This window comes from Mastacembelus armatus, chromosome 13, assembly GCF_900324485.2.
Source record: "Mastacembelus armatus chromosome 13, fMasArm1.2, whole genome shotgun sequence".
Classification (NCBI taxonomy): Eukaryota; Metazoa; Chordata; class Actinopteri; order Synbranchiformes; family Mastacembelidae; genus Mastacembelus; species Mastacembelus armatus.
The window spans coordinates 23,074,347-23,099,978 of NC_046645.1; the positions used below are offsets into that span (position 1 = coordinate 23,074,347).

The 25,632-nt window shown below is 40.5% G+C and overlaps 1 protein-coding gene across 1 annotated transcript in view; it reads left to right on the forward strand.

The window, feature by feature from the left end:
* Positions 1-22,250, forward strand: part of LOC113124826 (calcium-binding protein 8) — a 43,813-nt gene extending 21,563 nt beyond the window's left edge. The window contains exons 5-6 of the mRNA XM_026297954.1: positions 18,711-18,867; positions 22,123-22,250. Coding sequence (XP_026153739.1) covers positions 18,711-18,867; positions 22,123-22,250 — 285 coding nt within the window. The remainder of the gene's footprint in view (positions 1-18,710; positions 18,868-22,122) is intronic.
* Positions 22,251-25,632: the final 3,382 nt, after the last annotated feature.

The window sequence follows — 25,632 nt, forward strand, 5'->3', positions numbered from 1 at the left end:
AAAAATCCACAGTTATCAAAGCATTTGACAGTGTTTTGCAAATTGCATTTTTCTCCATCTGGCATTTGTAGAAGTTTGCAATTATTTCCCCAGACAAGGTTTTCAGAACATTCAGGATTCACTCAGTAGGACTGTGACACTAGCAGACCCTGGGTAACTCTTCCTAACCTCCTTAACATGTTCTGGTTTGGCCTCTGTGAACCAGGGAAACCGTTCACTTTCTGCTTTAGCTGAGAGATTTTCTCTTTTCCACTAATGTCAGGCAAAGTGTCATATCCTCACCAGCTGAAGTGATGGGATAATGATTCACCCGTTGTCACACATACACCTTCCTACTCACTCGTATCTGCACTTTGAACAGTTTGTTAATGAATCTAATTATTTTGTCTGGATAATTAAGCTTTTAATTGAGCAACTGTCAACATTTTATTTTCCACTCCTTTGCTAATCATCTGCAGCCTGAAAGAGGGTTTCATGAAGTAAACACACCACTGGACTTTGGCAAAAAACAAGATATTTAGACATTAAAATGCAAAACAGTTGTACAGATCAAATTATATATTAATGACCTAAGATAACATCGGTGCTTTTGATGATGGTTTGATATTATTTTGGTTTCCATGTCTTCCACAAGAACTTTATTGTTGTGCATGATAATGATAACGACTGAATGTGGAATACACACTTTAGAAGATTGAGGCTCATCTGTGGTTTTATTTACAGGTCAGTGTCCTTTATGTCGTAGCAGGATTGTGACCCATCATTGATATGGTGATTTTTGTGACTGTCTGCTTCAGATTTATCACATAATTTCACTTGTGTGTGGAGCTGAACTGGATGGATGGAAATTTTAGTACTTATAGTACATTATTGTGTTATCACTTAAGCTACACCAGGTGAGACATTTGTGCTTGCTATTGACTTTTTTTTTTTTTTTTTTTTACTCAAAGTGTCATTATAATCTCATATTCTGTATTACTTGTTCTTTGTATGTGTCACAAACAAAAATATTTCCACGGGCGTGTCTGTAACATAGTGTTTATTTAACATCAGTACAGGATGTTGTTCAGTGAACCACACAGAAGCTGATTGAAATCTTTTTGTATTTGTTATAGGCTGTGCAAGAAGATTGTGGTAAGGAATAACGTGGTGAAATTCAGTGCAGACTCACCTGACACCATCAAAAATGTTTAATTCCAACTTGTCCAACTCTTCATTTAGCGAGTCTCAGTGTTGGCAAAGACTTTCTTAGCTTTCCTGTTAAGGTATTTTTGACAGGGAATGACTGGCAGCAGATATTTTAATTTGTTAAAAAAAAAAAAACACTGTGAGAATTTAGCCTCTTTCAGCTGATTGTTGTGAAGACACTCTTGGACTAAACTTTTTATTCTGAAATTATGTTTCATAATTTTTACCTTTATTAGAAATGTGGAGAATGTGATGCCTTATCTTTATCCTATAGAACTGAGTTGTTTGGATGTGACCATTACTCTTTTTATTCTTATGGTCCCTCTTATCCAGTCTATTGTATAATTCATGAGCAGTTTCATCCTTTTGCCTGAGTCAGCTTGTGTTCAGTAGCTCTTCTTTCCGCCAATTATTATACGATGTCAAAACGAAACCAAAGTCTGTTTGTCTGAAAACCTAAGCCACCTAAGAACTTTTTGTGATCAAATTAACACTACCTCAACCTGCAACTGTAACTTGCAACTTGCACATGAACTTTACTGAAATACTGATGGCATTTACCTGTGAAGTTGAATTTATTTGCATGTCAAAGCAGAAGCATGTGCAGGGTTTGTGATACAGCACTGTGGCTTTGGTTTGCACTGGTGTAGTTTTTGAAAAATGGGCTTTCAGGTGTGCATTGTTCACCCTAGACCTGTGTTTCTGTGTGCTTGTGCTCAAGTGTGAAGCTGCCCAGAGCAGTTGGCCCCGTTTTAGGAGCGTTTGTTTGACTGGTAGTTAGAAATGTTGGAATATCAGTTTATGTCTATGTTTGTGATGCAGATGTGCTTGAGGGAATAGGGTTAAAAAGGGTTATCATCACCTTAAGGTCTAGTCTGTTGGGATTATAAATGTTAGTCATTCTTTCTGGCTCACACGGTTTTCAAAAGCTGTTGCAGGAGTCAAGTGTGCCAGGCCTGCAGTTGTTTCCAAAAGTCCAAAAATTCCCCTAGCCTGTTATGCTTAATACCACGATGCTTCCTCTGTAAAGGCATTCTGGCAGAGTTTCTGCAGATATCTCAGTTACATTTTGGTATCAGTTCATGAGTGCTAAAGGGCCTCCTTCTAACTTCATGTTGAACAGTTATACTGGGAGGAATCAGTCACAGAGAAATACTGTGGAGATGCCAATTTCTCAACCGATAGAGGCTTCGGTCAAACACACAAAGCAGCAGCAGATTTGCCGTGTGAATAAAAGGCCTCAGACAGTCATAAACATTCCTCGACTGTCACAACTTTCAAAGTGCTAATGGTTATGGCACCCTTTTGGCTCCACTGGTGAAGCTTTGCTCATCCTACTAATCATTTCCATCACACAGCCACAATTTATGACAATTTGCTAACCATACTGTAAATAAAGATTATGATTTGTGTCTCAGTGAGGCTCACTCACTGAGTTTGTATTTTCCTAATATATTCACAACCCAATGGTCCCAAAGAGCAGTAAATACATGGTAACAACAGGACAGGCTTTTCTAGTGGCTGTGACTTTTTCAGTCAGAATGACTTAGATTTTTTTTTTTTAACATCCCTATTATTGCCCTATTCAGTCAGTCAGAACAAAGTTCATCCAGTGGATTACCATGTGAGACTGATTTGAAATTGTGTTCACAGATTTCCCTTTTTGGAGAAACTAGTAAGGTAAATGAAGTTTTGCAAAGCCTAATGTGCTCATTGTTTCCCACATAATCATGTTTCCCACAGGCAAACAGCAGCCAGTAGAAACTACTGATTAGGGCTCATATACCATATACATTTTTGTCATAACATCGTGAGTGAGATTATTTGAGAAGTGCACTGTAATCATCCTGTGGCCATTTCTGGAGGTAGCAGGGTGGATTAGTGTTTAGCGCTGTTGCCTCACAGCAAGAAGGTTCGTGGTTTGAAACCCGGCAGGGGCCTTTCTGTGTGGAGTTTGCATGTTCTCCCTGTGCTTGTGTGGGTTTTCTCCAGGTACTCTGGTTTCCTCCCACAGTCCAAAAACATGTATGTCAGGTTGATTGGTGACTCTAAATTGCCCATAGGAGTGAGTGTGAGTGTGTGAGGTTGTTTGTCTCTATGTGGCCCTGTGATGGACTGGTGACCTGTCCAGGGTGAATGGTTGGATGACTTTCTGGACCATTTTATAAATTGAAAGAATAGTTACTGTTCAGATTGTTTTGAGTCTAAATCTGTCACTAAATCCATAATTTCATCATTTCTAGTTGCGAAAGAAAAAAATATCTCCCCTGTACTATTAGATTGGTGTTTACTCATCATATTTCATTTTCATGTCTGGTCCCATCCCCACGTTTGGAAGAGGCTCTGGCCGCTTCAGTAGAATCCTCAGTCTCAACACCTGGCTCAAGTCTATCTCCCTGTCCTACAATCTCCAATTCATCGACAACTTCAACCTCTTCTGGAACCGACCTGCCTTCTTTGCAGGAGTTGGTCTGCATCCTAACCGCCTGGGCTCCCATATACTTTCCACCAACATTCAACATGCAGTTCACTGTACCCCACACGCTAACACTGGACAACCTGTCCATTCTGTCCCACAAGCCTGACTATCTGACTCCATACTACCAATCCCCTCCATCTGGTCATCCTCCCGACCTCAGCCGAGGAAACCAGGTATACGCCTGATCAGCCACTCTGTTCTAGCTAACATCCCCAGATACATGGACTCTACACCTTTCCATAACACTCATTTTGGACTACTTAACGTTCGCTCCCTCTCTCAAAAAGCATCCCTCATCTTTGACATTATTCTAAAACACAATCTCGACATCCTGTGCTTAACTGAAACCTGGCAGCAGCCCAACGACTTCACTGAACTTAATCAATCTATTCCTCCTGGTTTCACATATCTCACCCATCCACGCCTCTCGGGACGTGGTGGCGGCCTCGCCATACTGTTCAACCTTAAATACAAAATATCCATCCACCCCACTGTCACCTTTCAGTCCTTTGAAGCTCTCATAGCACGTATTCATGGTCACACACCAACCTTCTTGGCCACTATCTACCGCCCACCAAAACCTAACCCGACCTTCCTGGACGAACTGTCTGACCTCTTAGCTAACCTCATCTCTCTGTCAGCCAACATAATTCTTCTTGGTGATTTTAACATCCACTTCGACAATCCCAACAACACCACAACAAAAGACTTCATTTCCTGTCTGGACAGCTTTGGGCTCCAACAATACATCACCTCCCCAACACATTCTCTAGGCCACACCCTCGACTTAGTCTGCTGCTCTGGCGTCACAGCTCAGTCATGTTCTACCCTCGACACCTCCTTCTCCGACCACAAACTAGTCTGCTTTAACTCCAAACTACCTATCTTCAAATCCCACCTCTCCCGCACCATCACCTTCCGTAACTTAAAGAACATCGACCTCCCCTCCTTCACTGCTGCTCTCAACAAACTTTCATGTACTAATTATTCACCGTCCCTCTCCAACATGTTATCCAATTTCAACCGTGAGCTACGAAATCTACTCGACACCTTCGCCCCACTCAAAACTAGATCTGTATCCTTTACGCACTCTGCTCCATGGTACACCCCCGAACTCCGCCTCCTCAAAACCCAAGCCCGTCGCCTTGAACGTCTCTTCAAAAAAACAGGTTCATCCACCCACAAGGACTTATACCTAAACCACATACTGAAGTACAAGCAAACCATTACTCAAACAAAATCTGACTTCTATGCCTCTCTTATTGTATCCGCCTCTGGCTCCACGCGTTCCCTCTTCTCCACTGTCAAAAATTTATTGGGCCCTCCCGATACTCCTCTCTTCCCCTCACTCTCCACCACCTTGTGCAATAACTTCCTGGATTTCTTCTCATCAAAAATCGAAAATATACACCAGCAATTTCCCCCCATCTGTGACACTGCGAACTGCCTCCACTGTACCTTACCCTGTCTATCAGTTTCCTCCCTGCTTTCGAGTTTTATCATTCCACCCACCACGGTTATCTCTTCCCTGATCCTCAAATCCAAACCCTCAACCTGCAAACTTGACCCCCTACCAACCAACCTCGTCAAGCTCTGTCTCCCCTCTCTCCTTCCTCATGTTACCCACATTGTTCACACTTCCCTCAGTTCTGGTATCGTACCCCCATCACTCAAGACAGCCATCATCACACCAATCCTAAAAAAACCTGGTCTCGATCCTGCGAACCTTAACAACTTCCGCCCTATCTCCAATCTCCCGTTCCTCTCTAAAATTCTTGAAAAAGTTGTCCACCACCAGGTCCATACCCACCTTGCCGCCAATAGCCTATACGAACACTTTCAATCTGGTTTCCGCCAACTTCACAGCACTGAAACTGCCCTGGTCAAAATCACCAACGACCTCCTAGTAGCCGCAGACTCTGGCCTTGTCTCCATCCTCATCCTCCTTGACCTAACTGCAGCTTTTGACACCGTCTCACACAATATTCTCCTCCATCGCCTTGCTTCCATCGGCATAGCTGGCTCGGTCCTCTCATGGTTCACCTCCTACCTCTCTGACCGCACCCAGTCCGTCCATCTCCAGAACTTCCACTCTCAGCCCTCTACTGTCAGTTGTGGCGTGCCCCAGGGCTCTGTCCTGGGGCCCCTCCTCTTCATTATTTATCTCCTTCCTCTCGGACATATCTTTAGGCAACATAACATCAATTTCCACTGTTATGCAGACGACACCCAGCTCTACCTCTCTGCTGCTCCATCTTCTGCCCTCCCCCCTCCCTCCCTCCTTACCTGCTTACATAATATCAAATCCTGGTTCACCCATAACTTTTTGAAACTCAACCCCGACAAAACTGAAATTCTCCTCGTGGGCACCAAATCCACCCTTTCTAAAACCAGCACCTTCTCCATTCTAATTGACAACAATACTGTCCTCCCCTCCCCCCAAGTTAAAAGCCTGGGTGTCATCCTAGACAGTACTCTCTCCTTCACTCAGCATATCAATACCACTACCCGGTCGGCCTACTCCCATCTCCGTAACATAAACCGCATCCGTTCTTCACTCACCATCGATAGCACGGCCATACTCGTTAATGCCTTTGTCACCTCTCGTTTGGACTACTGTAACTCACTCCTCACTGGTCTACCTCTCAAATCACTTCATAAACTACAACTTGTCCAGAACTCTGCTGCCCGAATCATCACCAGAACTCCATTCTCACATCATATTACCCCTGTCCTTAAACAACTTCACTGGCTCCCTGTGTCCTTCCGTATAAACTATAAAATCCTCCTCCTCACCTACAAAGCCCTCCACTCTATTGCCCCACCATACATCACTGATCTACTTCATATCTATTCTCCGCCTCGTACTCTCCGCTCCTCCAGTTCCACTCTCCTCTGCACCCCTACAGTGCGCCTGGCCACCATGGGCGCTAGATCCTTCAGCCACACTGCGCCCCGCCTTTGGAACATTCTCCCTCATCGCATCCGGTCGTCTCCGGACTTATCAACTTTTAAATCATCACTCAAAACGTATCTGTTCCGTATAGCGTTTTCCACTTAACTCTCTTAACTTCCCAAAGCAGCCCGTGATGTTCTACCACCCTCTGCCTATTTCATATTGTCTCATATTGTTTCATATTTGTTGTTCTGTCATCTGGGTTTTTGTGTTTCAATTTGCTTTTGCTGTACATCGCCCACTTCCTGGATGCTCTGCACTTTTGCCTTTACATTCTGGCCCTCTGTTTATGCATTGTTGTTATTGTTGTTTTAATGCACTCTATGTATTTCATGCTGTATGCTTCCTTTTTCTCTCTGTAAGGTGACCTTGAGACTTTGAAAGGCGCCATGAAATAAAATGTATTATTATTATTATTATATTGTGCATTATTTGGACCCATGCTACTTTCTTATATGAATTATGTCGACTGAAATGCTAAAGGTTCTGGAGGCCAGCTTGGCAACTTTAAACCAAGATTTCTAGGTGTGTTAATCAGGTATAATCAATATTATTCCTACTGCAAAACGTCAGTGAGCCTTCTCCAAAAATACTAATTAGAAGGGTGCAGGGAGCTTGGAGCTGGTCTCTCAGAGGCAGAGAGTGCTTTGGAGAGCAGGTGTCAGGAGGAAGCAGCAGAGAGGTGTGAGGAGGTCTTGAGTCTAATGAGCAGATACTCACTTGGCTCACAATGACTCAGACAGACACACAGCATGTCGGAACAAGTTTATTCCATTTTATGAGGAATAAATCATCTGTCTGGAAATTTAAAAGGCTTGTGTTAATATGTTAGTATTACCCTATTTTCTGTTATTACTATCACGTAGCTGTATCCCATCATATTATGCATTATTTGGACCCATGCTTGTTTCTCATATGAATATTTAGACACATAGCTGTGTCTAAATATTGGGATTTCTGCTCCTCCATCTAGATTTCTAAATGGAGATTTTCTTCATAAATCAAGTCCATGAATCTTCCTTTTTTCTTTCCTTTGCACTGGGGCACAATTTTGGATTGGTAATGATTTTGAAACTCGTCTGTGATGAATTATACATGGGCCACAGTGATCTGTCTAGAGAGAGCTGAGGGTAAGATAATATTTGCACTGGGCCCTGCAGAGTTGGCCTGAAGTTTTGCAATTGCTTCTCTGCTGTGACTGCATTTAAGACTTACAGATCAAAGGAGCAATATGATTTCATTTTCATTGATCAGCCTACATTTGGCAGTTCATCATAATTCTAGACAAAGGCAGCACTTTAAAACCATAATGAATGAAGCAATATTCATGACAATATCAAAAATACAAAAGTATGATTTTTTTTTTTTTAATGTGTTGGTTTTTATTACAACTGCTAGTGACTTAAGAAAGGCTGAGCTGTTACATAAACCACATGAGCTGCTGTGGCGTTTGGCTCTCCTTGCCCTGTTGTTATGAGCTACTGTACGTGCTGTTTGAGACAATTTTATTGTGTTGTCTTCTTGTGCTGTTACCATTTTCTAATACAACTCAGATACTACTACTACTGTTTATCGCAGAGATAAGCATTTATCACCAAATAAATTAAATATGAACCAAGTCACTTACTGTTTTTGGAAGTAAAAGTTTCAAAATGCGGCAATATAAAAATGTCATCCCATCCTGTTTATTATCAATATAATCATATTAAAAATTATGGTTGCATTTAAAAATTATACCTGTGTCATAGTAGTAGTATCTGCACGGAGTCACTAACGAGAACAAATTAATTATCCCTTGAAATACATTCAGATTCCATATATACAAACTATTTACATGTTGTGGTGTCATGTTTCTACAGTAGCCCAGAACGGACAAACCTAACACTTGCTCTAGACAGTGAACACTGTTTTGTTTTAAAGGTGACAGTCTCAGTAGATTGCATTCTGCAAACTCACCACTAGTCTTTCACTTTTTACACATTGCACCTTTAAGGTTTTTCACATAATTCAGAGTATTTACGGTGTTATTTGCTGTTATAAGGTATGTTTAATGTAGATAACTGTGTGATTTTATTATAGCTGGACATTATCCACTACTCCTGCAGCCTGTAATTTCCCTCTCTTAATATCACAGCAAGAATATAATGACTTATAACAACTTTATGTGTTTATGTGCGATATGCCCAAGTATCTGTCATTCACTGATATAGGTATAATCCATGTTACCCAAACTTCCATGCTAAATTGTTAAATTAGTTGAAACTGCTGCCATGCAGGATGTAAACACACTGTGACTGCGTTCATGTGCATGCTTGGTAGGAAGAGAAAAAAGAAAAATCATATTCCCTTTGCCATTCATGGCCGTGAATATCAATAACTGCTTTGGCTAACATCCTTCTGATGTGCTCATCCTCAGATTTCAGAGTTTGGGAGGTGAATTAAGGAGAATTGTGACAATTACGCCATGCCTTATAGTGATATTATGTCAGGAGAAAGCATCATTTTGATTCCCAGCAAGGGTTTTCATCTCACCATGAGGCAGAACAGTGTTTTCATGACTTTTGGATGAGTTCTGTTGTACTAACTTTGCTTAAATCTTTCAATCATTAATTAACAATCATTAAATCGTTTTTAATTTGATTTTGGTTAGATGATTTAAATGAGTTACTTTTATTTGCTTTTTATGAATTATTTATAGCGTCCTCTTAAGCTTTTTTATGTTTTGTTGAGCAGTGTCACTTTGTTTTGCCTAAAGAAACCAATTAAACATCACTGTAATAAATGTTCCTACAGAGCACTGTACCTATGTAATATACATCACTTTATTACTTGAGCCTAAACAAGTTCTTATAAAGCTGCTGTAGTTTGGTCAGGGACAGACACACAGCACAGAGACCACATATGTATAAAGTGTACAGGACATACAGAACATTTTAGCCTTTTTAACTGCTGTGGTTTCTGTTTCACTGCTATAAGTTAGTGTAGTATTCCAGTATATGCAGTGTGTTTGCTAAGAGCACTGTTCCCAGGACACATCAGCTTATGTAGGTGTGTTGGTGGAAACTGACAGGTTCCAGTGGGAACATCACCTATGTGTGCAGGGTGAACTCTGTGTTTGTGGATAAATAGACCCAAATAAAGCAGAATGTATACAGTGCGTAAGAGGCTTATACAGATTAAACCCTTAACTGTTTTCCAGGATGCGGGTGTGGGTGTGAATGCAGCCAGACTGCGCTGCACCAATCATTCTTGAGTGTTGAGTCAGGTTTAGAAAACATGGACAGTGCTGGTTGAACTTCTGTTGCTTGTGGAGAATCTGCTGTTGCTGCACACCCTGAGGCTGCCTGAGAAGTGAAAGCTCGCCTAACTATGTCTCTACTTTTTACCAGCTACTGTGTCTGTATCATGAAGCCTCTCTGCCTTTTCAGAAGCCATTTGTCACTTCCAATATGTGACATTTTTGGTCCCTTTCCCTCATCCGTGTAGCTAATTACATATGAGTCAGTTTGGCTACCTCAGTGATTCACTTCATTACAGCTCTTTCTCATGCAGACCACAGCTCTGAGAAGTGTCAGCAGCACATTACTGCTTTTTCTACACTGTCATTTAACTTAAAACACACATACTTGCATGCACACATGGAAGAGTGTGCTCTGTAATGCCCAGAATTTTAATGATGTATCTGTCAGTCAGAACAAATGCTTCTGACTGCTACAAGCTGACATGCTGGATTTTCTAGAGGGGGCCTCTTCATTCTTATCTGTATTCACAGTGTAGAGTCCTGTTCAGATGAATGAGGAAAATCATTTGTCAAATAAATGCAATTGAAAAGACATACTGTAGGTCAGTTTCTCATTGTTCATCATTTCACAGCATAGATCATTGTGCTAACATCAGCCTAGATGTGGTTTAACCTTTTTTTCTCCAGGCTGTACTTCAAAGTCCCATCAGGGCTGCACACAGGGAGGATGGATGGTGAATATAGATGTACGACTTCAGAAGATTTAGGCCTTTTGCTCATCATTCATCATTTAACATTTTTAGTTTTGTTAGCATTTCCTAACATGGTTGGAGTTCACGTTTCTCAGTTGAACTCATCATACTGAATAAATTAACATTTCCTCCTGGCTGTAAGTGTAGGCTTGGTGTCCTTGGTGATGCAGTTCTCGACATACTAAAACAGCACCTAATGTGACATTTCAGTGGAGATGATTTTAATTTCAGATATGCGAGTAAGCAGGTGGGTTTGTGCATCTCTAGCCTCCGTGCTGCTGCACATCTCCTGTTGGATGTTGTGTTTTATGCTTAAGCCATTGAAAGAAAAAAAAGGTAAACAGGAAACGGTTTTTACTGTGCTGGACATCTTCATTTGTGTGTTGTGTTGGTGAATGTTTTACAGGGAAAAGGTGCAAAGGTGAAATGAGATCCCGATTATAACCTAGTGCTTGATGCCGCAGTGCTGAGCCGACTGGTGCTCTTTGGATGGATTGGGCTTTATGTGGATTTTAGTTGAAGTTAAAAACAAAAAGGTTTTGACCATAAAACCTGCAGCTCACCTCTTCCTGAATATTTTTAGGGTTTGGATTGAGCAACAGTAGAATGGTAACCTTCCAGAAAAAGTGAGCTTTCCTCCACCTCTGCCGCCCTCTGTGTCTCCTGCTGTCTCCTCTGTTCCTTGTTCTTCTTCAGTAAAAGCAGTGAATCACATGAGTCAGGGCTGGATAGATCTACTGAATCCCACTAATGAGGGCCATGACCCTCAGGCTGCTTCTCTACTGTGCTTCACCCCAGGGGTTAATGGGAGTAATTTCTCCTTGATTAATCACACTAACTGTAATTGGCTATTGATAGCTTGGTCAGCGGCTTCAGGCAGTTTCATTTCCTTCCTCACTTTCCTCGGATGGCCTTAAAGTTCAACCATGTAAAGGGCTTTTGATTTGCTGCTACAGTGGCATTATATTGTGTTTGCAGCAAATAAAAAGTGAATGGAGAGCGAGTGAATCTCTTGACAGGAGTGTTGCATCCTGCACTGAGGTTCAAATAGATTTCCCTGAAGGATTTTCTGGTAAATACCTGAGAGGAACTTTTATCAGAGCCCTTATAAATCAGTTTTCTGCTGTCTGTTATTGTCTGAAGAAGCTACAAAATGATTTAGTTGCATAATTATTTTTCTTTATTGCCATTTGTTTTGTCACAGAGCTTGAATGTATGTTTACTGGAGGTTGACAACAGACTAGTTTCCTGAGGGCCTGAATGTGTAAAGGTCTGGTCCATCAGAATAAAGGTGAAAGTAATTTTCATCAGTGTCCCATGGGCCAACATCTCTGTCACTTCCAGCAGTTCAGCGAATGGGTCGAGGCCTATCCATTTTCCTGCCTGTTGCGACTCTCATGGTGCACGTTATGTTTTCTCTATTTCCACCCAATCAATCTCCGATCCCTTGATGGCTAGGTGATGCAGTTGTAATGGAGACATAAATTTTCTCTGAAGACTCAGGGCCTTTCAGGGGGTGGAGGCTTTTTAACGACAAAGACTATAATATAAATATGCTGAGCTTTCATTTTAACCAGGAAAATAATATGTGCATGTTGGACTAAGGTATCAACACACAGACTGAGGACTGTAGACTTGCAGTGTACAATTTGTTGGCATGAGATTGTTGGAATTCCTGTTATTTTTAGTTAAATATACCAAGTTAATTTAAAGATTAGATACAGATTTAGGTTTAATAAAGGTCTTTGAAATGGTCAGAATCAAAATAATCAATCCTAAAACTTGAAACAGTTGGGGCTGCGACTGCTGTACTTATCAGTGTATTATCAGTGTTTAAGCTGTTGATTATTTTCTCAATCAGATTGTTTCAGAAAGTGGAGTTTGTGAAATTTAGTAGTTTGTGTAGATAACATAGGATACGTGTAGTTGTGTGGAATAAATTAAAGCTATGATGACTGGAAGTCATCGTATGGGCAGAAGTGTTAAAGTAAGAAATATAGAACACGCAAAAGATAAGAACCTAAGAGACAGAGAATGTGTTTCTTGAGGGTAAAAATGTTATCATGGGAGCACATTAAGTGAATAATGCAAGAGTGTGTATAAACTGCTTTGTAAATAATATATATCCTGGCAATAACTGTTACCAGCTGGTAGCAGTGGAAAGGCTTGCAGGAGGGATGTCCTGAAAAGTGAGAAGAGCTTAGAGATTGTTGGATGGAAATCAGACTCATTACGCTATGTCTTCTCACATCAGCTGATGGGAGCAGGGCTCACTGGCTGGCAAAACCTCAACTTCATTTTCACAGTGTCTGGGTCCATTACAGTCATAAATATTTGAAATGTGAATTGAGCTAAGTTCATGAAAATGTTATTTTCCCTGTTTGACCAATGTTCATCCAAAGAAGCCCCCACATGCTTCACTTGCTGGTTGAGGGAAGAAAGAATTGAGCTAAAGAATAAGAATTTCTGAAAAATAAAAAAACTCCAAATGTTTCACCACCCGTCCAGGTGGCTTCATCAGTCTAAGTGGGTCTAATGACTCTCACCTGATTTCCATAGCTCACCTAGTGAGCCTATGGGACTAGGGGTGGAGTGAAACCAACCTGTGAGATAAATTGGAGGTTCCAGTTCAGCTTTTTCTTAGACTAATGAAGCCACCTGGATGGGTGGTGAAACGTTTCGGCCTTAAAACTGAAAGTCCACTTGCCATGACTCAACCTTTAGATAACTTCCCCTGGACGACTGAGAGTCTTCACAGACAACAAACTCCAAAGTGCAGGTGAGCTGAGTCTAGCATGATGGTTCATCTTTCAGCACAACAACCACCTGCCAACAGCCATGACTGCACTGGAGTGATTTCAGGACAAGTCTCTTCAGGAGCCCAGCTAAAGCCTTTAAACCTTGCAGTAGATCTATGGAGAGTCCTGAAGATGGAAATTCATGACACTTCCCATCCAATCTGATGGTGCTGAGAGGATTTTCCAGGAAGAATGAGAGTGACAAATCGGAGATTTCAGGTTTTGATTCTTTTTTTTTTTTTTTTTTGTAAACACTGTGTAGTCTCTGTTCTGTTGCACCTGGGGCAAGCTTATGTCCAGTTATATGTTTCAGTTACATATTTCTGCATTTAAAAACAAAATATTCAAGAGCACATTGAATTAAAACATTTGATTAGCAAACACACAGTTGTGCAGAGTGTTATCTGTAACTGTGTAATTTGGCTGTACTGCACAGGGCTGAACTCAGCAGATGGATGGGTGCTGGCTCTTGGCACCTTCTCACCACCCATGTGAGCAGATGAACACGCCTCATTTTCTCTTAAGGGTGACTTCTAATCTTCAACCCTAAATCCCCTTTGCAGTGCGAAAAGCAGCTTTGCAATCGATCAGAGAACTTCATGGTTTAATCCAAGGACAGTGTTGATGCCAGGATGAGAAATTCAGCCCCAGTGCCTCACACCTTTACTGATTTATGATGATACTTTGGTGAAGACATAGTTTTAGTTATGTTTTTAAGATAATACTTATTTGATCTGTGCTTACAGAAATTTGTCTTGCAAATTGGTTGTCAAACAATGAGTACTGTATTTGTGCCATGGTGATATGTCAATCATGGCGCATTAACAGTAAGAATCATTTTGTCATTCCAGTTGAATTATTCAGGAATAAAGAGGCCAATCATCAGCCCTGGAAACCATTTCAAACTTGGACTATTGCTATTACAGTTCTAAAACATAAAACTGATATTTTAACTATATAAACACAGCCTTCTCATCAGTGCTGTACCCAAGCATTGATGTACTCTTTGTGATCATTTATTTTCACTTCAGATTGTTTTCTTTGGGCACTGGAATCTTGTCCATTTCTTCTTGCTGTTGCAGAAACTGCTTTTCATGCACATAAATCATTTCAGAAAAGAGTGATTGTAGTGATGATGCAGACTTCCATCCCTTACATGAGTCTGTCAGGGATCCAGTGTCATTTCACTTCTTCACTCTCCTCTTGAGCCTTAACCTACTGCAGCTCTTAACATTGTGACATTTTCAACTTTTCTCTATAGTCTCTATTAAAAACCTCGGTACTTGAGGCAGTGTCATTACATTTCAGATTGAACTTCTGTGAAGATTCAGGGACAAAAGACTACTGAAGGTTTCCACCCAATGCATGGGGTTCACTATAAAACTGTAGGTCACACAACACTGGGTGTCCTGCTAAAGATCTTTTCTGTAGGAGTTGCTTCAGGTCCAGGGCATCGTTCTTTCTTTACTCCCCTTTTTTCACCATATTCTTCCATAAAGGTCACTTCATGCTTGAAGGTGAATGTAGTCTGGGCAAGTCAGTGGGATGTGGAAAGAGAAAATAAAATGGCTTTTTCTTATCTACCACTAGAGCGCTCAGTGAATAAATCTGTCCTCGGGCTCGTCCCTCTTTTCCCTGGCAAATAAAGCTCTGACAGTCTCTTGATGTCCACCGGACATGGCGTTGTTAGGAGACGGCAAGGTCGCACAGAGGTCGGATAAACAGAATTAGGCCACCGACCTGCCTCCCTTGGGGAAAAGTGACACGTCGTTAACTTTAAGTGGCAGATGCTGCAGGATTGCTCCGGGTGGATCTGTCTGTTAAGGACAGGTTAGCGTTTCATTCTTTCTCTGCTGTCTAGAGGGAGATGAGGAGGAATAAATAGAGCTCTACTGTGTGTGGGGCATCACATCTGTTCCTCAGACAGTAGAAAACATCTGTTTTATGCTGCTGCACATAATGGGTGATATAGAAACGGGCAAATACACACAAAGACCATGTGTGATAACTTGAGAGTTTGTGTGTATGTTTGTGGTTGTGAACGCTAAGGTCTGGGGGCACCAGTGATAATTAATTTTAAACATTTGCTGCAGCTCATTAGCCTCAGATAAGCTTCACTTGAACACTGAGTCTCCATAAGGCATCTTTTGAAATAAGCTTGGTGTTTTCATAAAATTGAAATACCGCAGGTTTGATGAGTAATGATTACAGGGAGTTCTATATTTACAGTGTTTGACTATCAAATCAAAGTTCTTCATTTTGTAGATTGTGAATTTTAATACATGTGTTTTTTGGGCATTAGTATAGTCAGTAATGCAAAACACTGTTGGTTAACCTCAGTTTTACATTTCAGCTTAGCTTAGCTTCTCGCAAAGTGTGTTATAGATAAATAATGAAATAACTAAAAGATGAGTGTAATAAATACAGTGATGGTAGCAGTGCTAATAGGTTTATTTGTGGTAGTTTTGGCAGGAGTAACTGTGGTTCCAATATTTAAAACATGTTTTGATATGATTTTTCTTTGGTCTTGTCTGTGATGCTTTTCACCACCCAGTTTGATGTTTATATGTGGTCATGTATGCATCCAACATATAGAATCAGGGTTTCCTCTGCTCTTACTTGCCATTTCACTATAGTGTACACTGTGATTTATGACTCTCTTCTTATGTAACTTATTTTACCTTTGTGTTGTGTTTCTATCTTCTTTGATGAATCACCTGACAAACCACAGATATAGCATTGGCATGCAAGTTTTAATTAGCTTCTATAATGAATCTTTATGGAGGCTGATTAACATTTGAGGCGTGATTGGTGTGTGTTCATTAGCTTAATCTGAGTTGGAGAGATAACAAATAGTGTTGTTGGTAAGTGTGATTTATGCACTGATTTATGTAATTATATACCCAGTAGGCTTGTCTCTGGATCATTTATGGCAATATTACTACAAATAAAATCTGGGATTTTAAAATTGAGATCAAAATTTGTTGAGAATAGTTTTACAGTGCCTGTCTTCACAGACATGTAAAATATTGAGGCAATGCTTTTATCAATATAATCAGCAACTTGGTTCTCAAAGCCAGGAAACCCATTTCACTCTATATGGAGGTACTTTGGAGCTGATTTATTTGAACTTAGAAGACAGTTTTCTGCCCTTCACACCCCAGAAAAAAATATATTTGAAAATAATACTAAACTTTAAAATGAACCCATATCCACTGTTTTATCCACTTCAAGTTTGTCCACTGCAAGTTCTGTCACTTTTTATGATTTTCATGATCTCAGGTAAAGCGGCACCAATATTTGACTTTTTGCAGATTCAATTTATTGACTTTTTTTAAAAAATTTAGAAGATACTTTATTCTGTTGTAAAAAAAAAAAAAAAAAATCATGGTTATAGGAACAAAACTTAACTTGCTTAGGACATCATGCCCCAGACTACCCCTAAAACCGGTATCATTTAAAATATTTTACATGAACTCACAGTAATTTGTTTGGTTTGGCTACCTGAATTCTTCCGCAGTTCACAAACTGTTTGAATCAGAACCTAAAATGTGTATCAGTATTTTGTGATCTGTCCACTTTAGTTTCTAACTCACTTTGTCCTTTGCTTGGCACAGTTTTACATAGTCAGTTTCACTGGTCCGGTTCAGCCATTGTACGTATCTATTTATTCTCTGTATAGCATATCCTGTTCAGGGTCAGGGGGGACTAGCAGGGTGGAAGCAGGGACTGCAACAGGGACTTTATAGTCACTGGGAGGACTGAGAAAACAGAATAACTCCAATCACCTGGTGTGTTTGAGGCCAGAGCGCTGGGCATCAGTGAGGATAGTGCTAACCACTGTGCTGCTTTGCTGTTGTGAGGCCATGAAGCCATTTAAATGGTAAATATTTTTATACTTAGAGATTTTACATTATTTGCCCCTTCACCCATTGATGGAACAGCCACCAGGGCAACTTGTCAATCAGCTTTGCCTCCTGAGTCAGAGCTGCTCTCAATTAAGAGTCTGAGACGTCCCCTCACTCACTGTGCTCTGATGATAGCTGTTTATTCTGCATTTTCTTCATGCTAAAAAAGTTTGTCATACCTGCAGACAAGGGAGAGATGTTCTGTACGTTTCTTGGTTAATTATTCTGTGATATCCCTGTAAGGAACCAGTATGAAAAGCAAAAGGTTAATTAAATGGAGAGGAACTTTTAGCTTCCAGCTTGACTTGAGCAAGACTTTGCTTATGATTGATCAGGGCTGAACACACAGCAACTGGAAGCAGCAATTCCAAAGGGTGATTTTCTCTTCAGTAAGGTTTAATGCTGGTATATTTTAATTGTTCCTAATGTTTGTGTTTTTTTGATGAATCGTCTGTGTGTTTTCTTTCTTGTCTCACTGTCTCAAATTTCCCCTTAAGGGACAAATAGCCTACTCAGTTTTGAATTGAATTAAAAGCAGCATTAGAATTCAGTCAAGCAGAAATAAAAAGCTTCAGCTGACAGGACATGAATGAAAATGGATCCACAAAGAGCAGCGAAAGGACTGAATTCCTCTGAATGCTAGAGTTAACACACCCTTTCATATTTACTGACTGATTAAACATAGTTTGTCAGGCTATTGATAAAAGAGTATCTGATGTACACACCTGATGACTATAAATACTCATTCATCCAAAATGATGATTTAGCAAATGAAGGAATTCCTTTCCCTCTCCCTCCTCTAAAGCTGTAGAAACAGCAGAAATGTTCTGCAGGGTTTAGCATGAGTGGACAAGAATAAGGAGCATCATCTGAACAACACTTTGCAGCTGGTCTTTGCCCTCAGTCAGACCTTCAAACCTCTTTGTGGATGTGTGTCTGTGTATGTGTAACATTTTTTGGAATTGTTTAAATGAACAACAAGCTGAACAAGAAACCCATCCCTTTCTAGCCATAACTTCAGTACATTCAATTTAATAAACGAACCAACTTCTGCGACACTGATTAAAGTGAATGCATTAGAGTAAGAGGTACTGGGATGAGCATGGTGAAGAACTACTAGAGCATCCAAGATGATTTATGCATTTTAGCTTTTTCTGTTCTTACAATATACATAATGTATTGTGAGTTGTTGGCAGTAAAAATTGTGATATTTATTTTCCGTACTGTTATACTGAAGGTTGCACACTGGTTCTAAAATTGTAGAGGAACTGTGATTTGCACACAAACATTTCTGCCTAGCACACACTGTAGATGTACACACAGATTTTTATGTGAAAGATATATGATCTTTCTGTTTTGAAAGTCTCCCCTCATCACTCTTCCTGCAGTTCGACATGCAGAGGATCACCCTGGAGGAGCTGAAACACATCCTGTTCTACGCCTTCCGTGACCACCTGACCATGAAGGACATCGAGAACATCATCATCAACGAGGAAGAGAGCCTGAAGGAAAACTCTGGGAACTGTCAGACAGAGTTTGAAGGAGGTGAGCAAAATTGCCTAAGCCGACTTCACACAAAGGCACTTAAGCAAGTGTGTGTGTGCGTGTGTGCGTGTGTGCGTGTGTGCGTGTGTGCGTGTGTGTGTGTGTGTGGGGAGCGAACGAGCTGTCAGGAAGAATTTGAGCTTTCTCATCATGATCTACAGCCAACACAGTCAGCACACACCTGCTGATTTATTGAATCATGGCTTTTGCTGGGGACGAATTTCAGCTGGTCACCTGTCCAGACATGGTGCAGATAAAATATGCATGACCTTGCTCAGCAAAACCAGCCATCCAAGATTTATGGATACCAAAGCAGCTGAGGGTATTCTAGGATTTTTCACACTGTCAACATAAAACCAGTCAGTGTCATTGTTTATTTCAATCAAAACCTATTTCAAGCTGTTTAAAAGGTTTATTCAAATTTCACGTATCAGCCCTCAAAGACATGATCAAAGTACCAGACTAAAAAGCAATTTAATTCATTTGAAACATTTTCAGTTGAACAGGCAATGAACCTTACAGGCAGTCTAGTGCCTCAGGATTTAGTATGCAGGTCTGTATTACCATTCAGCACGTCCATATGTGCCCTGCTCCTCACTGTTTTTGTCATTGTTGGCACTGCACCTTGGTTGGAAAGCTTCAGTGTCTTCACAAAGTCAAAACAAATTGATCGTTGTGGAGACGAGCTGGGATAAAATGTGGAAAACCAAAATATCAACAAAGTAAAATATTAAGTGTTAATGTATTAAATAAATTACTTATCTTGAACCTTCAGCCCTTTACTGGCCCTGGTGTGACATTAAATCTGAGCCGGCTCATGTTTAGGTGGAAATGTCAGTGAAAGCAATGTGACTGTGCAGATGTATTAGGTGGCATTACTAATTGCAAATGTACCTTGACTGATGCTCTGAAACAGCCAAAAACACAGCGTCCTCGCTGGCATCCATCTTGTCTTGACACCTTTCACATGAGTTTGGTGTGGAGGAAATGCTGAGTCACAATATTAGCAGCTCCCACATGTCCTGAAGGCAGCGTGGTTGAACAGGGTCCCAGCTCACTTTGTTATTCAGTGAGACTGTCCTCACCAGACATTAATAATACAGTGTGTGTGAAATTCCATTGCATTGAGATTTTCCTTTGCAGTCAAGATCATCTATATTTCTTCTGAGGAATAAATGGAAGCTCAGAGGCCAAACAGCTGCTAATGTTCCTTTTTACCAAACACTACCTGCCGGTGAATCTGTCCTGACAGAGAAGATCTACAGGGCCAACACCGATTACACCAGCACTTTATTTGGTGATGACCACATCACATTCCCACTGGGTTCGTGAAGTCCGACACAATCACATCTGTTGACACTAAGGTCCATGAGAACCACCTGCCACACGGGGACACCGAAATGTGCCCAGTCATTGAGAAATCAATACAGTGTGTCACATTGTGAGTCATACACAGTGCAGTACATCGTGCTACTCTGGTACTTATTGCTTCAGCTTTCTGATGTACGAGGTAGTATAAGAGGCACTTGATTTCCCTCTGGCTTGACTTTCTCTGGAATCAATACGATGTGGAGTTGAAAAACAGTGGAAAAAAAAGAACGTAACCACTGACCCATAGAAATTTTACAGACGTTGATTCATTGCTGAATAAATTGCACCAATAGCGCAAAGCACAGAGACACATGCTGGAGTAGCAGCTGTGCAGGGATTGCACCGTGGACAGATGCATGGAAACCAAGTTTTGCCAACGGTTTGTAGACATAATGATCAGCATTTTACCATAATCTATAAATCCTGCATATTCAAATTATTTTCACTACAAATTGTTCTTAGGAATTTAGTTATAAACCTAATGTATTAGTTTTTTTTTTTTTTTTTGCATCCCTGTTTGTCTCAATACAAATCTTATTTTTTTAAAGTTTCTGTTTTTGGGCAGTTTTTTGCATTTATTCGAAGTGTTTTCTTGTTTTTTTAAAATAATGACCATCAAATTAATTACTTAAACCTACATTTTTTTTAAAAATAGATCTTGTTTATGAGTTGCCAGTTTTGACAAAAGGTTTGCAACTCTGTCAGCTTTTCTATCTCAAACTGGATCTTCATCAACTACACTCCTGCGCTTAAACAGATGAATAGATGCAGCATCAAATTGAGACTCAGTGTCTGCTAACGACAGATACAGATGCAGTGTGGTTGTTTGCTGAAGTGTCCACAAAAAGACAAATGTATCTGAAGCACATGTGAATGTAGACAGCCATAAATTGGCAGTCTGGAAACCAGAGTGCACTTCATTTCCTTCATGACCACCGTGGTGTAGTAAAGAAAATCCTTTGTGGGTCTTTGGTAGTGGTGTCATTACTATAAGCGGTTGAGGAAGTGTTTTATGATGTGGACGGCAGGTTCGGGTGACCACACTGCAAAGAAAAAGTGTGTTTCTACCGGCTTCTTAATTTCCACTGCTTTAGAGCAGGCGGCCAACAGAGGCAGCTTCAGAGTGTGAATGTGAGTAACTGTGAGCAGTTTGTTCCTGAAAAAGACTACCTTATTAAAGACAGTTAAAAAAAAAAATAAAATAAAAAAAACAGATTGCCTACTGGCTTGTGTATCAACAGTAACCAAGATGAAAGCTCCGTATTCACCCAGTGTTAAGTTACATAACCTTGGTAATTGGCTGAAAGCTCATTCATCCATTTGGCTAAAAAAAAATCACGTCATGTTTTATGATGTGAACGTCTGGAGTAGCATTTTTCATCTGGAGATTGCCAACTAATGACACCGCCTCAGCACTGTAGCCAAGAAAGATGTAGCAATTTCTGCCTGACTTTCCACATGGCATTTTTTGGAACAGCATTTTTGATGACTTCAGTGCTTCTTGAGTGGAGAGTTAAAAATAGAGCAAGTCAGAGAGTGAGCTGTGTGGCTAGGGGTCATTGGCCCAGCTTCCCTAATTACCTCAGTCTGGTAAAATCATCTCAGCTGCTCACAGTCCACTGATGCACTGCAGAGAGGAAGCGCTGCTGAGTTATTGGTACCAGAAAATGATCTGTTACAGGAACCCTGAACTGATGTGGTGTGAATGTGTCAGCTTAGATTTGTATTCAATGTCCTTAAGTTCAACATGCCATCATCTGCAGCAGTCAGTCTTCTTTCTCTCCGAGTTGAAAACGTTAAAGTCAGAGACTTGTCTGAAACTGGAACTTTTTCAGATTTATGTGCCTCATTTTTGTGCCTGTCTTCGTCCCATTTCTCTTTCAGTTCACCCCTCAAAGAAGAACCGTCAGACGTGTGTGAGGAAGAGCCTCATCTGCGCCTTTGCCATGGCGTTCATCATCAGCGTCATGCTCATCGCAGCCAATCAGATGCTGAGGAATGGCATGGAGTAGCTGTGCCCACTGTGAGCAGGGAACAAGCCAGCCTGCATGTGCATGCCAGTGGGTGAGGTCATATCCCTGCCGATAGGAAACAAGGAGTAAGACTCAAAACAATCACAGACAGAATCCATTTTTTAAATTAATATTAGGATTTTTTTTTAACAAGGGGCACCTCCCCACAAATGTCCATTAAACCGTGAAGCCAGCATGAGGGGTCATGCAGGACTCCTCCCCCTTTACTCTGACAGGGACACTTAAGGGCTGACATTACACGTAATACTCTGTTGTTGCAGTTTCCCTAATGCAATAAACAAAAAAGAAAAAAATGAAGTGCAGAAGTTCAGAGCTGCTCACTTTTCCAGCAGGCAAGATGTGTCATGCATGTCTGCAGATCTGTCACCCAGCAGGAGTCTACTGAGCAACCAGGGTGGGAATGAGAGGAAGGAAACAGTTGCCCTCTTATTAAAGTTCCTGGAAGGATGATGGCAGAGCGGTATGTGTTAGGCCACAGCTACTTTCTATTTTCAACTACTGCATCTGTGGGCTTGTACGAGGTGCTGGTGTCAGCTCATCAGCCATGCAAACCAGGCAGTCAAGAGAGAGAAATGCTCCAGGCCTGTGTCTTGATTTTGTGATAGCCATGAAAAAAACAGAGCAGAATTTAAAGTTTGGCTTTGTATCTTCACTTTCTCTCTCTCTGATACTGTTGAGTGAACACTGTTCAGACTGCAAAGAGAGGTTTCAGTATCGTATTAAAGGAGAAAAAAAAATCACCCTCCATTGGCCTCACACTGTTATATATCATCTTCGGTCTGCCATGCTCAGTGCACTCAAGGAGTTATTGTGTGTGGTGATTTTATTCAGCTTGGTCTACTAACTTTGTCTGCCTCGTCGAGTTCTCCGTCAGGTGATTTCCTGCATTGCCCAGAATGACTTTGGACAAAGCCTAGAGATTGATATTTCATTTTCAGTTGTGCAAATGTGCAGACAGAGAGAATGAACAGCATTAGGCAAAAATAGCCAGAGGTTTTCCAGGTGACGGAACCTGAATTGATACACTAAATGCAGTTTGTCTTGTGACTGTGATGCATTCTCGTTTCTTGGCAGGTTTCTCCTGCATGTTGCTAAATGAAGCGTTTGCTCTTTGATGCTAAGGGGCCGTCACCAGACCAAGATGTATCACATCTGTTAAAAATACATTTTTCTGCTCTCAAACTCAGCTTTATTTGGAAATATTTGTGAAGCCACATCTCTGCCATTACAAGAAACATGGAAAGTACACCAAACTGAACTGACCTGAGATGGCATCACCTACAGATGTTTGTGATCATGTATTTCCTTTGACATTATGATACTTTTTTAATGTCTTCTTAATATTAAAATATTACATATTGATATTTAAATTAAATGAAAGGATTTGCAGAACTAAGTGGGGACCCACGGAGTTTGTCTCTAGTTTAGAAACATTTCATTTTTCATTGTCTAATTGTTAAAATGTATCTATGAGTACACTGAAGTACACTGAAGTACACTGAAGTACACTGAAGTAATACATGTGACTTTGGGTTTTGGAAGATAGTGGAAATGTTTTACTGTTTACTAACCTTTTATAGACCCAACAAAAAGTTGATCATTTAAAATCTCCATTTTAATGTATTCATATATCAGCAGTTGTAGCCCATAGGTTGATAGACATCATTGGTGTTGTTATATGCACACATCAAGCAGGAGCAAGTTTTAGAAATAAATTTTAATCACAGTATGAAAACCAGTAGCTAGAATGTAAATATGAGATCTGAGCAACATAGAATATATTTACCAAATGCACCAACTTATGTATTTAACGCTCATTAAAATCATATCTACTGAACTTTAAACAGTTTTAAAGCTTTTGCTGCTGATAGAATGTAAGTAGGGAAATGAAAAGACTGCGGGTTACTAAACCGAATGACTTGCCTTGAAACGGTGAGTTTGGCTCTAAACTCCTGCACTTCCTCATCTCAACATGTAAACCCACCTGTGTGTTAGAAACAGCCATATTATCAAGTGCATGCGATCAAGTCAATGACTTCTGTAAATACTTGAAAAGCTGTCACCCACATTTGAACTGTCTGAGGAAGGTGCACAGTGTCTGTGTGTGCATGACTGTTGGTGCTCTCTGCTCACTTGGGTTCAGGGGTGCAGGAAGGCAGCTTAGCAGACAAAGGTGACTGCTTCCTCACAAACACATCAGGAGCAGGTGAAGGCCCTTTCTGCTTCCTCTCAACCCTCTTGCCAAAGCCATAGAACTCTGCAGAGGCGAACTAGTTAACACAATAGAGGCGCTTTCCCTTCTTCTCACATGGAAACACATGATCAAATGGGGACCTTTTGGCAGGTAAATATATCTGTGCTGTAGAATTTGGTTTGTTCCTTGGGGTTTTTGCACTGTACTTGTCATCCATTATAATGAAATGACAAGGGCTGTAGGTTTGTGCAAGAGTGCCATCTAGAGGTGAAGTGAGATCACATGCTGCTGTCACTGAGCACTATGGGAATGTGATGCAGGCAGGATTCTGCAGCATTATATACAAGTCTGGAAACTGTTGGTATGAAATGCTAAAATATGCTGTTTTTATGTATAAGTTGAATTTGATCTACCAACACCATGGGTAGAGCAGCACTCGTATGCGAACACATATTTAAACACAATGTATTTATAGGAATAGATTTCTTGCCTATGGCAGAAAAAAACACCTTTTTTAACCTGTAAAAGGTTTCATTCATTGATGGTTTGTCAATGTCACAGTTTGGAGACTGAATAAAGAGTACGCTGTGTATAAACAGTCTTCAAAACCTTGTAGTTCACACTGGTTTTGATTTTTCTTTATCTGATCAAAATGAGTTCTTTTTTTAATCTGTTGATCTTGCAGGTTTGGTGGAAATTTGCCACCATATTCACAGCTAGTCACTGCTGTCATGTTGTGGTTAGCTGGAAAAATGTTTTATCATATATTTGTTCTTTGAGAGGGAACTTTGTCTTTTAAAAATTTCTTTTATTTGCATATGTTTTTAGGATTTGAGTTGGTTACTGTGGTTACAGTTTTACTGTAATCAGACTGTCCCTGTCCCTGCAGAACGATTGCATGTCTTGATTGTTGAAGTAGTTATATTTTGGAGGGGACACACAGCGTGTGTCTTCATTAGCATGGTGGTTGGGTCCAGTGTTTTTATGTAATTTTGTACATAGCTAACAAGACAGCATATCTATCAGACAAGCACATAATAAACATATTTGCATGTGCGATATTTAAACATGTTGACTAGAGAGAGACTTTCAGTTGTACTATTTATTAGAGGCATAATAATTCTGAAATTGTAAATACAGAAATCTGTACAAAAGTCAAAGGATTAA